Source organism: Notolepis coatsorum (assembly GCF_963971535.1).
Source record: "Notolepis coatsorum genome assembly, chromosome: 5".
Taxonomy (NCBI): domain Eukaryota; kingdom Metazoa; phylum Chordata; class Actinopteri; order Aulopiformes; family Paralepididae; genus Notolepis; species Notolepis coatsorum.
The window spans coordinates 114,416,998-114,437,799 of NC_140169.1; the positions used below are offsets into that span (position 1 = coordinate 114,416,998).

General features: G+C 42.0%; 1 protein-coding gene across 1 annotated transcript in view; it reads right to left on the reverse strand.

The window, feature by feature from the left end:
* plcb4b (phospholipase C, beta 4b) overlaps positions 1 to 20,802 on the reverse strand; it is a 190,191-nt gene that overhangs the window by 78,186 nt on the left and 91,203 nt on the right. The window contains exon 4 of the mRNA XM_084314221.1: positions 4,835 to 4,932. Coding sequence (XP_084170347.1) covers positions 4,835 to 4,918 — 84 coding nt within the window. The 5' untranslated portion in view covers positions 4,919 to 4,932. The remainder of the gene's footprint in view (positions 1 to 4,834; positions 4,933 to 20,802) is intronic.

A 20,802-nucleotide genomic window follows, 5' to 3' on the forward strand; every position in this document is an offset into this window, starting at 1 on the left:
ACACACACACACACACACACACACACACACACACAATATTCAATACCATTTTGAATACCACGTGGCCCTGTTCAGTTTCTTAGTTTCTTATGAGTTGGCATCATACATGTTGTTCAAATGCAACTGGTGGGGTAGGCTGTGAGTGTGTTGTTTCAATTGCAGCCTGATTCTCCTCATGTTCTCTCTACTAGGCTACTATAAGATAAATATCACACTGTTTTAGAAACATACATTATTTTCTCATATTAGATTTGGTATTTAAAAGATTCAATTATATAATTAATTAATCTTAGAAAATAAGTAAACATAATTAATTATGTAGGCTATCACCTTCGAATGCTTTATTGTAGAGGTATACTGTGTGTTCTCAAGCACAACAGCATCTTACTAAATTAATTTACTAATGATAAGATACATCTTCCTATCAACTGCAACCCAGCTGTCGTATTTCTCAAGGCTGATAGCTCTGAGGGTGGTTATAGCTTAGCTTTCTTGGACATCTTGTTTTAATGCTTGAAGATCATGTTTCTGAGAAACATGACACCTACTTAGGAGCTCCACAAGGGAGCTGTATCGGTCCATTATTCTTCTTGCTGTGTATGCTGCCACTTGGGGAGAACTCAATTAGAGAACTCAATGTATGTTTCCATAGCTACATGGATGACACGCAAATGTACATCTCGGCTGAACCAAATGATGCTGCAGCTATTAACACCATTTCCGCTTGTTTCTTAGCAATATATAATTGGATGTGCAACAATTCCAGACAAAACTGAAATCCAACTAGTCTGCCTTATAACAAAAAGAGAAATGCTGCTGAATAATATGGGGCAATTAATTTACTTGGATTAAACCTGAAGTTACAAGTATTGGTATTATTATAGACTCAGATCTAAACTTTAAGTCCCACACTAACTAGGTGACAAAAATATAATTTGTCCACCTTAGAAACATAGTTAAAGTACAACCATTTATAAATCAAAAGGATGCTGAAAAACAGATTCATGCCGACAGAGAGACTTCAGCTCAGTGAACTCTCAGCTAGGCTATTAACTATAACTAAGAGGCTAGAGCACATAATAGCGGCTTCTAGTAACATTTATAATGTATTTTAAGGTCCTGCTGGTTCACTGAAGGTTCCCAGCAACAGCCAAAAGAAAATCGGGGATGCTGCCGTTGCTAATTACGCACCAAATATATGGAACACTTGACCTTGACATTAGGGAGGCTAGCTTACTAAATATTTAAATATTATAGTAAGCTAAATATTTAGTAAGCTAAAAACATATCTCTTCACCTTAGCCTTTTAATACATTTTGCCACTTTACACTCATTACATTCACACTGTGAGTATTGTACTGCAAATGAGAGATATTTTATTGTTGTATCAAACAGGAAGAAAGACTGTCAAGTTTAAACTGTGTGGGTATCAAACTGTAAGAAAGACTGTCAGGTTTTAAACTGTGTGGGTATCAAACTGTAAGAAAGACTGTCAGGTTTTAAAGTGTGTGGGTATCAAACTGTAAGAAAGACTGTCAGGTTTTAAAGTGTGTGGGTATCAAACTGTAAGAAAGACTGTCAGGTTTTAAACTGTGTGGGTATAAAACTGTAAGAAACACTGTCAGGTTTTAAACTGTGTGGGTACAGACCCGGCGACATGGGCGGGCATTAGGGGGCCGGGCCCGCCCACTGAGTCAGCTGTGCCCACCCTGGTAAACATTTTTATTTTAGTCTGTTTTTGTATAAGTGAATGTTCTTAAGATAGAGAGACATTTTATTTTTCAATGGCCTCTCTGCTGTTTAGTGCGGCACCGTGGGCAGCGCCAAGCAAGCCACAGCGCCGTTGTCCCAGCTGAAACGTATAAAAGGGAACGTGTGTTGAAAAACCATTGTGCACATGTTATGCCCCCCCCACTAATTTGTTTCTGCAGCCTGGTCTGTGTGGGTATCAAACTGTAAGAAAGACTGTCAGGTTTTAAAGTGTGTGAGTCAATACTTGTATTGTTATCATCTGCAGTGCTTTTACCCCTTTTCTTATTCTCTGGCATTTCTTTTATTCTGTCTATTTTATATAGGCTGGTGTCTATTTTACGAGAGCTGTCACCAACCTCTTGAAACGCTTTTCTAACCCGGAGATGTAGGTTATGGATCCTACAGCGTTAGGTGCTTTGCAGAATGTGCTGTGTTAACACCCTTGTTTGGCAAGGCTCTGTAGTGTCGCTTGTGGGCTTTCCAGTAACGTATCCGTTGCCTTTCCTTGTTCATTCGCCTCAAACGTGAAGCCTATCTAAAGAGCACTCCCACTGTTTTCCTTTCTAATCACAGCTGGTTGCTCAGGCTCTGCACACGTGACAAGACCCGCAAACTATTCTCAAGTGAAGTGGAAGAGACAAGACTGGAGACAAGAGAGAGAAAGATGAGAGTTTGTAGGGAGTCCCCCGAGAGCTATTGCTACTGTCATTTTGTATTTTATTTACTTGTATGCATGTACATAACCTTGTTTTTGTTACAGCCTCCCCCCCCCCCCTTCCCACAATAAGAATTTGCTTGCTGCATAAATACAGGTTAAATAAAAAAAAAAATGTTGTTGTTATGGTTAATGAGAATAACAGAGAGGTTATCATCCTAGAAGTTGGTTGCACGTTTGACTACAGTCTAGAGGAAGCCTTTACAACCAAAATGTTAAAATATCAACTGTTAGACCATACAGTACCATATCACAACTCGGCTACAACTGTACACTTTTAGTCTTCATATTTGGAAGCCTGGGTCATGTCCATAAATTGAGGCCTTCAGTTGGCCGGTCTTCCGAAGAGAAGAGCCAAACAATTAGCCAAATATTGCTCAGTGTCAGCAATTATTGGCAGCCGGGCAATTTGGAGAAGACGCTGCTATCTGTATCCATGAGCTGTGTGTAGATTGTCAGGTTCATCATCCATGTGAGTCTGTAACTTTGGTTGCCATTGTCAATTTGGGCACGAATGTATCGGAATAATCCCACAATGTACAAGTGCACTGATAATATTTGTGTCCTTTAAACATTGTCTTTATGTGGACATAAATAAAGATTCTAAATGTGTGTGTGTGTGTGTGTGTGTGTGTGTGTGTGTGTGTGTGTGTGTGTGTGTGTGTGTGTGTGTGTGTGTGTGTGTGTGTGTGTGTTCGTGCGTGCGTGTGTGTGTGTGCCTAGCCTGTGTGTCTGTCAATAAAATTGCAGGTAGCTGATATCGATCATGCTTTAATGAGTATTGAAACAAATATTCAAAATCAATATTTTTGACAACACTAACACAGACAGACACGTACAGACAGACACACAGACACGCACAGACACACACGCACGCACACGCACGCACACACACACGCACACACACACACACACACACACACACACACACACACACACACACACACACACACACACACACACACACACACACACACACACACACACACACACACACACACACACACACACACACACACACACACACACACACACACACACACACACACACACACACACACACACACACACACACACACACACACACACACACACACACACACACACACACACACACACACACACACACACACACACACACACACACACACACACACACACACACACACACACACACACACACACACACACACACACACACACACACACACACACACACACACACACACACACACACACACACACACACACACACACACACACACACACACACACAGGGGGCTGTGATGACTGGGAATGGCCAGTATGTGTTGTGGTGTGGTGGGGGGCCGGCCTCGGGGTACAGACTAGCAGTCTCCAAGCCAACGCAGCTTAATGAGCTTGATCAATGAGGTGGCCAAGGCTGCACCTGTGACTAACACAATGACGCATTGCCACCATAAAGGAGATGGCTCTGCGCCTGGTGTGTGTGTGTGTGTGTGTGTGTGTGTGTGTGTGTGTGTGTGTGTGTGTGTGTGTGTGTGTGTGTGTGTGTGTGTGTGTGTGTGTGTGTGTGTGTGTGTGTGTGTGTGTGTGTGTGTGTGTGTGTGTGTGTCCTAATGCCTGGCCTGGGGCAAGTCATTAAGTTGGAGCAAGATGGTGGGGATGCACGCATCAGACAACCAAGGCAAGGGCTATCGTCAACATTATTGGCAAACCTTGTTAATACTGTGAAGTTCCACTAGGGAGCCATCTTGGCACCAAGCGGAGGTTAAACTAGGTATAGATCTTCCACACACACAGGGCTAGCCAGAGGTGTTCAGTGACGAGCGTCCATGTTGGACAGGGTTGATGACACGTCAGTCTCCCTGCCAGATTTGCATGTGATTCGTGACAAACAGTAAATTCGGGCTGGTTGAACAGATGGGTACATCACAGATTTGTCACCATCTGTTTAGTCAATAGAATCTTCCGAATATCTCCTAAAGGAAGGAAGAAGATGGTGAACACCACCAGTGAGACAAATAATTGTTTGGTTGGCATTCCAATCTGAATAGGAACGATTGTGTCAAAGCTGTTCCAAAGCCAAGTACCAAAGCCATGGACCATGATACTCTCTGTTAGCTTTCTCTCCGTTCTTCTGATAGATGAATCCGGCCACTCCCTTACTAGTGTTTCCCTAACTGTCCCCTGTAAACATTGTTTCTGTAATACTTCCTGCATGTCGTTCCTAACTAAAAGACCTGATCTGCTAGCTTGATTGTATGTTCCATAAACAAACAGTGCTTTTTTTGGTAGCGTCTTATGAGAATGTGAGTCGGGCCCCTCTGCGCCGGTGTGCCCCACTTGGGCCCCTCCGGAAGGGAGAAGCAAGCGCTTGGCTATTACCTCATCGAACCTGTCGAAGGAGGCGCCTTCCTGCATGAACTCAGGCAGGTGCTTCTGCCAGTTGAATTCATAGGACTTCGTCATGGCTGCTTACGAACCTGAAAGAGAGAGAGAGAGAGAGAGAGAGAGAGAGAGAGAGAGAGAGAGAGAGAGAGAGAGAGAGAGAGAGAGAGAGAGAGAGAGAGAGAGAGAGAGAGAGAGAGAGAGAGAGAGAGAGAGAGAGAGAGAGAGAGAGAGAGAGAGAGAGAGAGAGAGAGAGAGAGAGAGAGAGAGAGAGAGAGAGTTAGCAAAAGCAATAACTATATGACTGACAAAACGGAAGGTGCAAAGCCCTCTGAGACTTTTAATGACCAAAAACGTGATCCCCTCTGTGGCCTTGAATTTATAAGAATGTAGCTGGCAGGACAGGCTGGCTCCAGAGTGAGACTGAGTCAACCTGTGACGATGTGACATGTCGTGCATCGTGCGCATGGACGGACTGATGTCAGATGGAATGAGGGTGCAAGTGGACGTGACAGAAATCTGACATGTTGTTGGCGACACCTACCAAATATAGGCCCGGAGCCTCTGATGTGAGCTAAACTGTGATAGCTGACGTAATCTGAGAGTGTGATGTACTAAATAGTATTTCTATCAACTTTTACCATTTCATATTCCACATCCTACTGTGTTACTTAGGGGCGAATTCACAAAGGGATTGCGCGGCTTTTTCTGGCGCTATGCCGGCGCAAATAGCTCTGAAACACAGTTTGCTATTCACAAAGGAAGTGCAACGGGTGAAATGAGGTGGTAACTGTTTCAAGTTTCAAGTTAGTCTGCTTCGGTCTTGTGTGGTGCTATTCCCAAACCAGGAGGTGATATTGCCAGTCATGATGCTCTCTATTGTGCATGAGTAGAAGTTCTTTAGGATCTTCTGACTGACTTGGAACTTCCTTAGGCGCCTGAGGAAGTAGAGGCGTTGTAGTGCCTTCTTCACAACACTGTCAATGTGTGTGGTCCATGTCAAGTCCTCGGATATGTGGGCTCCGAGGTACTTAAAACTGTTCACTCTCTCAACCGGTGCCCCGTCGATGCTGAGGGGGCTGTAGTCCCTGACCCCCGACCTCCTAAAGTCCACAATCATCTCATTTGTTTTGAAAGAACATTTTGAAGGAGAATATCACTTTTTGATTTAAGCGAGACCGAAATCATCCGGAGACACAGGTTGCCAGCTCAAAGAATTCTTGATCTACTAGATGAAATCAAGGATGATATTGAGCCAGCCACCCAGAGATCCCATGCAATTTTTTTTATTTTGCATCATGCTGCAATTTTTATTTGTGTTATTGCTCTTGCTACTTGTTTTATTATGTCTTCATTATATAAAGCACTTTGAACTTATATGAAAGGTGCTATATAAATAACGTTTATTATTATTATTATTGACTGCACTCACGTTCCAATTGTACCACCAAGCAAAAACGAACATGTTTTTAGAAATAGGAAGCAAACTTATTCAATCAACACAGTGTGTTGTAGTGTGCAACGGCAGTAATAACGAATGTGGCTGCCAAATTGCCTGGGTCCACTTGCCGTGCATAATCCTGCCAGCGTTGGAGTGGCGGCGTACAATCGGGCTCATATCAGAATCCGCACACTCATTATGCTCCAGAATAAACTTTTTATTTATAAAAATTGGGAGTCCATAAATATATACCAAAAGGGGCTATAGAAGGGGACATGGGTTGGGACTCATGCTTGGTCAAGCAAAAGGGTGAAATGGTTAGGTTATGGAACCACCTGGTCCAGCTGCCAAATGACAGGGTGACAAAACATATATTTAACTAGGACAGAGCACACGGTCATCCCTGGTCAAGAGAGATGTCCATGATTTTTTCTTCTGCTGACTTAAGTATGATTTTTATGAACAATCTGCAGTGTAAGGTTCACATAATTAAAACAAAATTATCAACAATCCATCAGGATAAGTGGAAGGTGGAGATATGGAAAAAACCTAAACTTAGAAAATATGTTGTAATTAAAAATGAGTATTTTACTGAACCTTATGTAATGTTAAACTTAAAGAGAAGACGGAGGTCTCTGTGTGCCCAGTTGATGTCTGGCACCCTGCCATTGGCTGTGGAAGTGGGTAGATTCCAAGGCAAACCTGAGGAGGAGCGGTTGTGCGTTCTATGTGATCTGGGAGTGGTGGAAGATGAATATAATTTAGTTTTTTATTGCCCTTTGTACACTGATTTGAGGAGGGCTTTATTTGAGAAATTCAAATTGTAAATCCGGATTTGTTTTGGCAGTCTGATAGTTGTATGTTGAGTTGTTTTTTTGTGGAGGACATCTTCAGTTTTGCAGGATTTTTGGAGAAAGCATGGCACTTGAGACAAAACACACTATATCCTATATAATTGTATATGAATTCCTCTTGTTTCTTTGTTTACATACATTGCTTGTTACAGCTTGTGTTATATTACGTTTTATTGTATTTTCTTTTTTTTGTGGCCATCTTGGTCTATATGTCATAATTTTCCAAGTCATTTGTCAGGTATACTATTATATACTTATTGTGTATGTGTCTTGTAAGCCCATATGGGCTGGGCATACACCTGTATGTAAGACACGAAAATAAAAAAACATCAAATCAAATCAAATATAACATTTCGTTGGGTCCATGAGGAGTAGACGCTGAAAACATGGCCAATGAAAAGTTCATTCTGGAGTATATGATAATGCAGGTTCTATTATCTTAACTAAACATTAAATACAACTTGCTCACTAAAAATATTCGTAAATTTTAAAATATCTTCACTGGCACAGTGCTTAAATTCGGTATAAAGATTCAGCACTATGGACAGGTCTGCTCAAAAGAATTTATTTGTGGATGACAAACAAATGCAATGACGAAAGATAGTGACAAAAACAAAGGATGCAATGTGTCATGAAAATACAAATTAAGCAAGCTCTATACATTACGAAGTAAACGAAATACAATATGAAATAAACGGAATACTAATGGTGAAAAATACTGTTATGTCTATTGTTACGGACCCTGTCCTTATGTATGTATATAGAGGGAGTTATGTATGTTATCTGTTGTATATATAGGCATGTTTTGTTTGTTCTTGTCTTGTCTCCCTCTTGTGTCTACATATCCCCATTCTCAGGTGTCTCAGTTCCAGCAGCAGCTGGTCAATCACCATCTCAGCTGGCTCGTCAGCAATTAAGCTCCACACCCCTTCATATATCCCATTGTGTGCCGTGTTAGTTAGCTCTCTGGTTCATGGTTGTGGTAACTATTATCTGTCTGTGTGGGAGAGCTCTTTGTGTGTTTTGGTATAGAGCTGAGGCTCTTAGCTAGTTTTGGTGTGAGAGCTGGTCAAAGCTCTGTGTGAGATATGGTATTGTGTAGAGCTGGTGAAGGCTTGGGTATATTTTGTAGAGCTGGTGAAGGCTCTGGTATTGTGTAGAGCTGGTGAAGGCTCTGGTACTCTGTGTTTTTTGGTGTAACTCTCATTGTATATTTTGGCGTTTGTAGTACATTTCTGTTTAACCTTAACCCTTTATATATTTGTTTAGCACCCAGCCTATGGTGATTGTCTTTCTTTTGTATTAATCTTTTGTTTCGCACACAGGGACAATTGAGGACAGGAAGATACCCTGGGGTCTACATTTTGCATCACGTAGGTGACCTGATGTTAAAGACACCAGCCTTAGAAGTGAGCACCGCCACCTGTACTTTTGGGCGTCCGCACCTGTAAGGGGGGGTGGGTTTTCATTTCCTTTTGATATTTCATTTAGTGCCACTAGGTAGTCCTCCTTGCTCTCTGTGTTGCTGAGTTTTTGTGTTTATAAAAATAAATACTATTATTTTGCTAATTGTTTTGTGTCACTGCACCCTCACCTACCCTGTCTGTGGCCTTGTGTTGCGTATCCTTACTGGGGTACGTAACATCTATGCCTCATTTCGGGTTTATTTTCTCCCTTCCTGATATTTGCCAACAGCGCTGTCAGGTGCAAACTGCTCTGCGAGCAAACTGCGCTGGAGCAAATCAGGAGCAAATTGCACACATATATTGGCATGTTTGCGCTAGTATCTCATCCGCGCAATATCTTTAGTTAATAGCGTGGACAGACGGAGCAGATACCACACGCAAATTGCACGCAGTTAAGGGTGCTATTAGCACTGCCACCGCGCAATCGATTCTTTGTGAATTCGCCCCTTAGTGTGTGTGTGTGTGTGTGTGTGTGTATGTATGTATGTATGTGTGTGTGTGTGGGGGTGAAGTGTGTTGTGTCTCAGATACAGATCACAGATTACGTGCAGCACCAGCCTGTTTTACTGCCAAGGGAGGGACTGAGGGAAACCGGATGTTGATGAGAGATGACAGAGAGAGAGAGAGAGAGATAGAGAGAGAGAGACAGGCAGACAGACAGATACTGTAGAGACGGAGGGTGTGAGAGGGATAAAGAAGAGAGAGTATGTGTGTGTATGAGAGAAGGATAAAGAAGATAGTACATAATATTACCACCAAGCATAATCACATTCATAATCGTGGCTCTGAACTGGCTCTGAACTAAGGCTAACCTCATGGTTTCATGTCAAGGAATAATTTAATTTGCCCAATACCTTGACGTCCATGTTGTCCCCACATATGCTGGTCAAATTCACATTCCAAGTAATTCACTATACTTTTTGCACATAACTGAGAAGCCATTACAATTTTTATTTTCCTGGAGCCGAACAGAATGGTTTATGTCTTACACAGGTGACAGCCACTTACTGTTATTAGCAAGTTCACTGCTTAGGGTTTGTTCAACCACATCTATGATAGGGGCTGCGGGACACGAAGAGGCTAGGATCCTAGGATGCTCCCTTGTTGGACTCCACAACTGATCATTTTTTCTTTGGATTGGATATTGTTCCACCCACCACCTCCACCACTTGATTTCTACCTGTTAGATATGACTGCATCCACTGTAATGGATTTGCATTAAAAACGATAGCCTTGAGCTTAAAAACAAGTATTTTCTGGTTCACTGTGTCTAATGCGTTCAGGAGATCCAGTAAAACCATTCCACCATAGTCAACATTGTCCATTACCTTTTGGATGTAGTCGGTCATATAAAGAAAACGGGTATCTGTTAACTGTGTCTAAACCCTGACTGGAAAGAGTATAATAACTTCTGGTCATCAATGTAGTCAGATGTATAGATGTAGAGATGTTACTTTTTAATTTTTGAACCTTTGACGGATTGATACTGGTTGGTAATTCCCCTGAACAACCATGCTACTCTTTTTGAACAATGGGATCACTCTGGCCTTTAATTCCTGTGGTACTGTTCCCATTTCGATGGGAAGGTTGATGATGTGGGACACACAAGAGCAATTTGATCAGCTGAATCACTTACAAATCGTGCTGCAATATTATCAAGACCTGTGGCCTTTGTGAACATCAAGGACTTTAAGCATCTTTGCCAATTGTGTGGGAATATAATTTTCTCTCTGTGGGAGTGTATCAACAAGGCCCCCTGCTATGTTGGTGAAACATTTATTGAGATTGTCTGCAACCTCTGGTCTGTCAAAAGTTACTGTCCCATTAGTTATAGTAGTTCCTAAAAACCTTGTTTCTTGGGTGAATAATTTCCAATATATCCCTGCTGATCCATGCTTCCGTCCTTTGTTTGATCCTGATTGTTTTAAAAGGAGCCACATTATCAACTGCATAACTGCATTCCTTTCTGTAGGACATCTGTTGCCAAATTCTCATTTGTCTATCAATGTGCAGTGATGTGGAATGATATACACAATCTAACAGAAACATGTTTCACTTTAAATACATTTAAAAGCAAGCTTAAAAAAGAGCTACAGATCCTGTAGTCTTTAGTATCCATGTGTATTTGTGAGTAGTCTTTTTTTTCAACATTATAATGCTGTATTGTATGTATCTGTGTGTATGAGAGAGGGATATGTGCATGTGTGTTTGTGCATAATGTGTGTTGGGGGATTTTCTGTGTAGTTATCCTACAGTATAGGTTTAAGAGGGGAGGTCCCTTATACGCTTATATCATTTTTGACCTTTCCTGCACATTTGAACTGTTCTTCTTTTACTTCTTTTATTCCAGAATGTATGTTTGTAAGTGCAAATAACAATAAACTGCACAAAGACATTTTGTTTGATATGCTGTCAGTGTCTTCACACTCAACTACTTGTGACCAGTCTTCCGTTCTTAGCAGATCAATCAATGCATCCATATTGTATCTCTTCAGTGATCTTATGTTATGTTGTGGCAATCAAAACAGGTTATTTTAATCTCTCTAGTACAGTATACTATGAGATGATCACTTGTACTATACGTAAAAACTCCACTCTGAGAAGCATTACATTTATCAGAAACCAGCATGAGATCAATGACAATTTGACTAGAGTCACCAATTCTTGCTGGGTTTTCAATCAATTGGTGCAGACGGAAAGTTTTACAAAAGCTGGAAAACGCATTGTAAAATGGTTATTATTTTGTGTTTATGTCAGTCACATTAAAATCACCCAAAATAATAACTTATGTTATTGCATTTAGTGCAGATCTTTTCAAGGATCTGGTAGAAATCATTCTGGATTGTACAATGCTCCAACCAAAAATTGGGGAAAAGAATGTCCACCTAATGAATAATTTTCTAAATCAGTCCACACGTTATGCCCAATGTCCACACAAAGATGTACACACACCCTCATGACCTTTCCCTCCTTTTTAATAACTGAATAATTTATCATCTCCACTTCACACAATCCTTCACTCCACTTGAAAAATTACAAGAGGAGTCTAGCCAAGTTTCAGAACTAACAAAGGATGTCTGCTTGGCCAACAGGCAGATTTCATAACATTCTGGGCAAAAGACTACGTACGGACATTTAGATGCATTATATTTAATCCTTCGACTCGAAGATCTTTCTCACCCAGTTAGTGTTCCTCAGTCGTCACCTCACTCCCCCGAAGGAAGATGGAAGAGAGAGGGACAGAACTATGGAAAGCGAGCAATAGAAAGAGAAGAAAAAGGCAGAGCGACAGAGAAGATGGCAGAGAGAGAGAGAGAGAGAGGGAGTGATGGAGCCAGCTGTGTGTGACAGAGCCTGGGTGGAGAGAGGGGGGGGGGGGGGGGGTGGGGTGCAGACGAGGAGATCAGATTTTGATTAGGGCACTGATCCAACTTTTTCAGCCCCAATATGATACCTGGGCGGGCCCTCATTTATCAATGGTGCGTACGCACAGATATGTGTATAAACCGTGCGTACGATAATTTCTAAACAAAGTGTGGGACTTTGAACGTGTGCTTGACATTGTGCGTATCTACGCACAGCTCAGACCGTGCATACCTGGCGCCCAGCGGTAGAATATGAAGACTGCAACGCGGAAATAAGCTTTCGTGCATTAGTTTCAACACTGGCGTGTTCATATGACCCGTAATTCATTATAGTTAATTGTAAAATAGCGACATTAGTGTAATTATTGTCAAACCCCATAAATAGCATTTGGAATAGTCTTTCCAAATGAATGCATGTTATTTATCATTGCATTTGGCTGATAAGTCATTGCCGGTGGCCGGGAGGAACGCATTAAATTGTAATGTTATTACTGGGGTATCTGTAATTAAAATATCACTTAAATATCAATTCATTAAATAAAACTGATACTTTTTGCAAGGGTTTACTGACTGTCATACAAATAATCAACCATCTACATACTGTAACTTTTCAGTGCATGGTTTTATTTACATTGTGACAACACAGTCTATTTGTGCGCTCCCGCAGACGTGATGGAATTCAAGTTCGAGTTTGTATTGATCACATACGCAGGCTACACATGGCGTAGGCTACATGGCAGTGAGATTCATTGTTCTTGTATGCTCTCATATTATTGTTATAGTATAGGCTATTGGTAAGAAAGGAAGTACATTATTTTCAATTGTGGCTTTCATTCGTAGCCGAGAAGCAGTTTCCTAGCAGCTTCTAATCCCGATCCGTCTCAGCCACATGCATAACTGTCTGAGACCGGCTATGGAAACAAATCATGAATATAGACTACTGTAAATAAAATAGCCTATAACATTATAAAGGATATAGGCTATAGCAGGGGGTCCCAACCTTTCTTCCCCAGAGCCCCACGATTCCTTGGAGACAGGAATGATATGATATAGGTATACTGGTCCGTCAGTGATGAGATAGCCCACAGCGGATAGCCATTTGAGAATAGGCTATTATTATGGCCAAACGAGGGCCTATAGCCTATACATATTATTTAATGTTTTCATAAGCGTAAAGATACAAGGACAACAGTTAGATTAACGATCAAGTTAGTTTACTGTATGCAGGCTTCGCAGGGCTCTGTGTCTGTGCCATAATGTCTGTTGCATAATGTAGGCTATGCTATTATATATAATTTATATAGGCTACCTAATACCGACATCAAAATAGATTGTATGCCTCTACAAATCATATTATACCAGGTAGCCAATCGAACTTTAAAAGAACGAAACGAAAAAAGGCATTCATATTCCAGCATTGTTATTAAGACACCAACGCCAAACAGGTTAACGGTCTTTATTAGTATTTTGCGCTGCCATAGCAGCAATGGTCTTTAGGGAGTAGTTGATATCCAACATCACCATGTACAAGTCTGTCAGCCTGTCGTGTATTTCTCCGTAACACGCGCTGTGTCTTCTTGGTTCGACAGTGCGTTAAATTAGTAACCTCCGTGAACAATCTCGCTTGTGAAGTTTCTCAGAGTTCGCTCGGCTTAGTCCATTATTTCACATCCCATGGGGGTGTTTCATTACCATATATGGATAATCATGCACGAGCATAGACGGTAAGAACAAATGGTATTTATCAACACAGAGTGTGCGTACGACCTGCGTACGCACGGTTGATAAATCCCGATTTTTCTGTGCGTAGAGACATTCTAAATTCCGTGCTTAGGAACAAAAATAGAACACTTTCTACGGATTATTGATAAATGAGGGCCCTGCAGGGGCTTTGGGTATTGGCCGACACAGAGTACCGATCCAATGTTTTTGTTATTTAATAAAAAAAATAACATTAATGTCTTTTATTAGACATTCAAATTGAGTATTATTAAAAACCAAACAGTTGCATACTACATGCATCATTATGATCAATATAAAATCAATAAAAACCAACCCAAGCAAGATCTTTTCATTTATTTTCAATATATAGTATACCTAAACGTAACAGCCTAAATGTATCGTGTAACCAGGTGTGTGGCATCTGTGGTGCCTTTCCCAAGCCTGGCCAGTTCCAGAGATTAGTCCTGCTCCAATTACTTTGATTGACAGCCTAGTGTGATTGATACGCTAGACCCCTTCTGCCATGCTGCCCTTCCTGCATGCACTGTTTACTGGACTAATCAGGGTGAAAATGGATCTATAGCAGCTCCTGGAGAAACTTTAGTTAACCCTTTCACTATCACACTACAGAAGGTTAACCCTTTCACTATACCACACTACCAAAGGGTTAACCCTTTCACGGCGACAATACAGAAGGTTAACCCTTTCACTGCCACACGACAAAGGGTTGACCCTTTCACTACCACACTACAGAAGGTTAACCCTTTCACTACCACACTACAGACGGTTAACTTTATTTATTTTATATATTTTTTTTACCTTACCTAGAAAACTGTCGAGTTGGCTTCCTTAGATAGTTAGCTAACAAGTGAATGTTTTTAGCAACTCAAGAGACGCAGCTCATAGGACAGACACAGGAGCGGGAGGGGGAGAGACACTGACTTCAACCAATTCGGCTCATAGTTATTGCTATATTATGGGCTAATGCAATATAAATCCTAAGCTTTTGGCCAATATCTCATCAAGCTGAATCAATCAGGCTGAATGTGCACAATCTTCCTCTCCTCAATGAAGCATGGTGTGTTTGTAATGGATCAGTCGTGGATCGGACTATTTGTAGCCAATTCCTGATCCATCTAATTTCACTAGTATTTGCCCGATATCGATACTGAGTATGTATTAGATCGCCGCATCCCTGCTTTAGATGTGGGGCGTACATATCTCTAGACCAGGGGTGGGCAATTATTTTTCCCGGGGGGCCGAATGAGCAACTGAAAATATGTTGGAGGGCCGGGCCAAAATTCCAAACTCAATTATGCATAATATACATTTTATTTCTATATAAAAAGCAGTAAATGGCATTGTTTTGACCCCTGGTAAGAGTGTATGTTATTATTTGGCAATTAAAAGGTGAGGTTAGCTTTCAAAAATATCATTTATTCAAATAGAATTTATTTCCAAAATGATAAACAAAATGTGAAACATTAATAACAAAGGGAATGTATGAAAAAGTGCTATACAAATAAAGTTATTATTTTGAGTTTCATATACTATTGAAACAAGGATTTTCTTAGCTTTCTAAAGACATCACATCATCTTATAGCCAAAATAAACAAGACATGTCACTGAACTGTGTAAAGAAAAGTGTCCCAGTAGCCTTTTTTACTTTGCATGCCTATATTAAACATTTAATGTTTTCAGAACTGTGCAAAAAAAAGAAAAAAAAAAGATCAAGTGTCCCATTTCACTTGTTATATTTCCACATTTTAGTGTTCTTCAGCTCTTTTTTTTTTCATTCAGTGTGAGAAATCCAGTCTCTGTTGAGCTTTACCAAGTCCATCAAAGCACAGCTGCCAGATGTTCATCAGTGAGAGAGGATCTGTACCTGGACTTGGTAAACGTCATGACTGAGAATGTCTGTTCACATATAGGTGGATCCAAAGAGAACCAACATCTTCTGAGCATGTCTCCTCATGTTTGGAAAGTTCTCCTCCTTGAGAGCAGAGTAGAACTCTAGCAGTGATGCTGACTTAAAGTGCTCTTTCAGTAGTGAATCAGACTGCAGGTCAATGAGTTCAAGCTGAACATCAGTGGGTGCACTATCAACACTGCAGGTAAAGGGAGAGGAAACCAGCTGCATTTCATCCTCAACCTTTTTGAAATCTTGAAAACGCCTTGAAAATTCATCATGCAGTGCTCCCAACATACCTGTGCCGGTGATCAGCTGATGGTTTGACTTCTTTCAGGGTTTTCATGTGTTTGAGATTGTTGCTGCCTAGTTGCCTTGAAATTAATTGCAACTTTGTCATGAAGGCTTTCACATGGCTATGCATTTCATGAGCAAAAATGCCCTTGCCCTGCAGTTGTGTGTTCAGTAGGGATGGGTACCGTTCACATTTGAACCGATACGGTACCAGTACCTGTGAATTGATACCGGTACCCAACGGTACCTTTTTTCTATACTTTAGTCTCTAAAAATGTAATCTACTTACCTCAGTTGTGAAAAAAGAAATCCAAACTTCAAATAAACACACTTTCCACCGTTTTCGGCTTGCCCCGACTGCTTTGTTGTTGAATCAAGTCAAATCCTAGGTAAGCGTATATTGTGCGTGTGAACGTTGACATGGAGAAAAAATATATATATTATATAATATATATATATATATTTTTTTTATTATCATGTAATATTTCGCGGGCCGGTCAGAATGCCCAGGTCTGCTCTAGACCAACAACTGCTACATTAAAACACTGGCTAGGGCCTACCCTCTGTCATTTGCGAATTCATACGCACTAAAGATTTGCCAGGTCTGACTAAGCCGATGACAGCCATCTTCAGTTGCCACTACAATAAAGCAATGCTTCCCTTTAATTTAAAAGGGGCATTTTTCGCCATTTCTTTTTAACCCGAATCCTATCAAGGACACGTGATAATCAGTCATAACACTTAACCAACATGTTCTGTGTCTCGAGAAACTCGGCCACACCGGCCCCCCAAGCAGACCTCCAGTGAACTGCAGACACCACCGGCCCCCCAAGCAGACCTCCAGTGAACTGCAGACACCACCGGCCCCCCAAGCAGACCTCCAGTGAACTGCAGACACCACCGGCCCCCCAAGCAGACCTCCAGTGAACTGCAGACACCACCGGCCCCCCAAGCAGACCTCCAGTGAACTGCAGACACCACCGGCCCCCCAAGCAGACCTCCAGTGAACTGCAGACACCACTTCCTCAACTCTTTCTGTAGCGGTTAGTTATAGTTGAGGAAATAGCTCCTGTAGATCACTGGATGTCTGCCCCCTGCAGGGCTGCTATAGTATGCGGCTAAGCTCTCGACACAGAACACGTTGGTAAGTTTTATGTGTGATTTTATTTCTCCTCACAACAAAACGGCAGGATTAAAAAAAATTCTGCAGCTACAAAAATAAATCTGCAGCTACATTCCGCCTCTACCTGTGGTGCCGTTAGAGCCCACGGCTGGTTCCACGGCTGGTTCCACGGCTGGTTCCACGAGTGGACTGACTTAACGTAGGGTTAGAGACGCCCAAAAGCTTGTGAGATGATTGAAATAGTTTCCCCCTAAAATATGAATGCATTATTTTCTGAATCTTTCGGTGTGTGTTTTCCTTGTAAAAAAGTTCTATGCTGATGTATGTGGGAAGTGCGAGGGGTTCCGAGCAGACCTTTGTAGCGGCTCTCCTGAAGTTTTGACCGAGGACTGTTTATTTCCATCTTTATCAAAGAAAGGTTTTAGAGCACTGGGACGCACTTTGAGCAGCTCTTATCAACTTCTCTTCCATTTTTGGTGAGAAAGATACGACATATGTGGTATAATTCTACAGTAGCCATTGTGGTCACGGCAAGCAGAACATGTATTTATGGAACTGTATGTAAACTGGTGGATGGGACAACAAGGTGGCCCAGTAATCTGATTTGCTGCTGATGGACAATTAGTGGGCAGAAAACTAGTCTACCGCTGTAGCTTAGTGTCTGCCGGGTTTACCAGATCGGCTCTACTGAAAATGATTAGAATTCCGGCCACTGCGTGATCGAGTTGCTCCCTGTGTGAACGCACACTTAAGGCGGTCAGTAGTCTGACTCACAGGATGTTGATCCCATTGGACGACTATTTCCTTTTCAATTATCCTCCCCTGGTGCTTGCAACATCCACCGGATCAATAGCAATGACAAATCTTTGAGCTAGCAAGCTACAGTACATTCTCATCATGAAGAGAGAGAGAGAGAGAGAGAGAGAGAGAGAGAGAGAGAGAGAGAGAGAGAGAGAGAGAGAGAGAGAGAGAGAGAGAGAGAGAGAGAGAGAGAGAGAGAGAGAGAGAGAGAGGGGATAGGAGCCAAGTCCATCAAGGACAGCACCTGAACCATCTGTGGTGTCTTGATGGGGGACCGAAACACAGACGCACACATCCTGTCAGAGGACCAAAAACACAGGCGTGTGCTTTCTGTAGAGATCAGGAAGTGGCAGCCAGCCAGTAACGCAATGCGTTGAGGGAGCGGCTAAATGGGCTAAAGCTGGCCTAAAGAATATATTAACGGTAAACCCAATCTCCTGAAGGAAATACCAAGCACTCCCCAAATCTCATTCCAAACAATCAAATGGGAGGAAACCATAGATCATCTAATTGAGACTAATTGGGCTGTGCTGTCTGACACTAGCCGCAGATCTGCTCGCTGTCCACAGTCTGCTGTTAGGTAACGGCCTCCTCCGTGGGCTGACATCCATCCAATAGCAGCACAATGAACCCAGGTCCTGTCAGGCCAAGCCGGCATGTGCCAACTTCCTGGGCATGTGTGGCACGTGAGTAGCGGCGGGAGGGTGGGGGGGTGAGGTCCGAAACCCCGGAGAATGAGATAATTATGGCAGATAGGAGGATCCCCGCGAGGCGAGCCGCTTCCAGCTCTCTCCTGGTCTAAAACGGCAGCTAGGGTAGCACCCAGTGGTCCTCCGCATCACGCTACCTGGAATTAGGTTAGGTTACACCAGCCAGCAGCGCTGAGAGGGGTGGACCAGACACACACACAGCACAGGCACATCTGACACGGCTGGCTGAATAGCCAACACACACTCTCTCTCATTGTTAAAGACACAGAGTGATCCAAGAATGTGCTGAAAAGATTTTCCAAAAAACGGAGACATACTATCAAGCTCATCGAGTTGAAGGAAAGAGGAGCTGGACTGAGAGGAGGAACAAAAGGAGGGCCTTTCCTGATTTTAATGAGGAGAAAATATCAGAGCTTTTATTAACAGAGTTCCAACAGAGTTTGAGCCCTCAGCAGAAGTAGTGCCATGGCAACGGGATTCCATTTGAACTCTGACCAGACCCTATGACCTCTGTTTGACCCACCAATCAGCTGACAAAAGAGCTGTCTATGTGAACGTGGTTGTGCCATTACGGTCATTGTAGACCCCGGTAGTTACCATGACAGACAGAACTAAATAGTTACCATGACATGATAGAATAGTCTATTGGCTATGGATACACATGGAGGGGGGGGGGGTTAATTGGGGAGAAACACACTGGCGAGGCACATACTCGTAAATTCCCCATCTCATTATCACCACCTCTGTCAACACCGCTAAGCAATTGTAAGAATTAGTAATCTTGCTGACAGACATAGCTAATAGACTGGTATAACTGACCAGCTCGCCGTGGATCGGTTATAATCAGAGCTCTGAGTAATATTGCTTTACAGACATGAGTTCCTGGGAGGTAAAAATCATCAAAGGCTAAAGAAGTTCCAGACTCACTCCATCAATGTTCCGGCTCTTTGAGGCAGAGGGCTCTGCAGATGACCTGGCTTTTGTTATGGGATTGAGAGGAGACTTAACAGCTCATCTGATACAGACCCTTCAACATGTGTTGGATTGATAGGTGTCCAAAAATGCAGGTATTACCATTTACAGATCCTTCAACATATGTCGGATTGATAGGTGTCCAAAAATGCAGATATTTAAACTCTAGCCGAACTTAACACCCCCTCCCCATAAACTTCCCCTGAAGAGTGCTCAAGAAAAACAACTCGCTCTGAATTCAAGGTCGAAGTCGTGTGCACATCAGTCAACAGATGAAGTGAGTTAGGGCGTATAAATACACATTGGGATTGATGGGCTTTCAATAATTTAAACTGCAGCTGTGCTAAATCTCCCCGGGAACGTCCCTGTACCAAGCTTCAAAGATAAGACAAATTACTTTATCTGCATAGTAGATCAATGCCATTCAAATATTCTCTTAACTTATAACATCAAGAGTTGGAGTCTACAACAACATGTTAAATTGATGTGGTTTTAATGGTTTGAGGCTCACTCTGCTTTATATCGGTCCTGCGTGTGTCCATGTATGGACTGAACCTACTCAAGCTCCATAAATTCAGAGGCACACTCTTAATCACTGAGCTATATTACAATCTGTCTGCAATGGTGGCTCAAATCCAAGGTGAATAGACTGCAGAAGTACATTCGGCCTCACTCCTTGGTTTCAAAACCTCCTATGTTTTACAATAGAGACAATTTTCTATTTTATTCTATCAAAGTCATTTGATAATTTTCGAAACATTATTGGCTTGAATATGTCTGCTTAAAAGATATTATCAGCGGTGCCACGGTGGCGCACCACGTAGCTGCGCTTGCAGTTTAATCCCAGCGTCCCGGGTTCTAATCCAGCCCGGGGACCTAGAATAGAATAGAATAGAATAGAAAACTTTATTGCCATTTCAACACATGGTTGATTGGGATTTGTCTTGGTGCCAGCACATACAGTACATACATTATAAAAACATACAATATAAAAACACAAGAATACATGCAATACAATCCCCACAATAAAGGTTTTACACAAACAATTAAAAAGAAAAAATGCTACAGTACCTCAAATAAATAGCTCAGTGTTCCAGTTTAAAGTGCATATTGCCCTATGCTGCATGCCCTCCCCATCCTCACCCAACTTTCCTCTCTGCCTGTCCTATCTACGATAAAAGCTGTAAAAAAACGTAATGGCTCCGGTGCACCTACAATAGAATGGCACCACAATTAATGTTATTAATTACAGCTGTTGTTTACCCTGCAATGACGTGTAAGAAATGTCCTCTGTGAAAAGGGCCTATT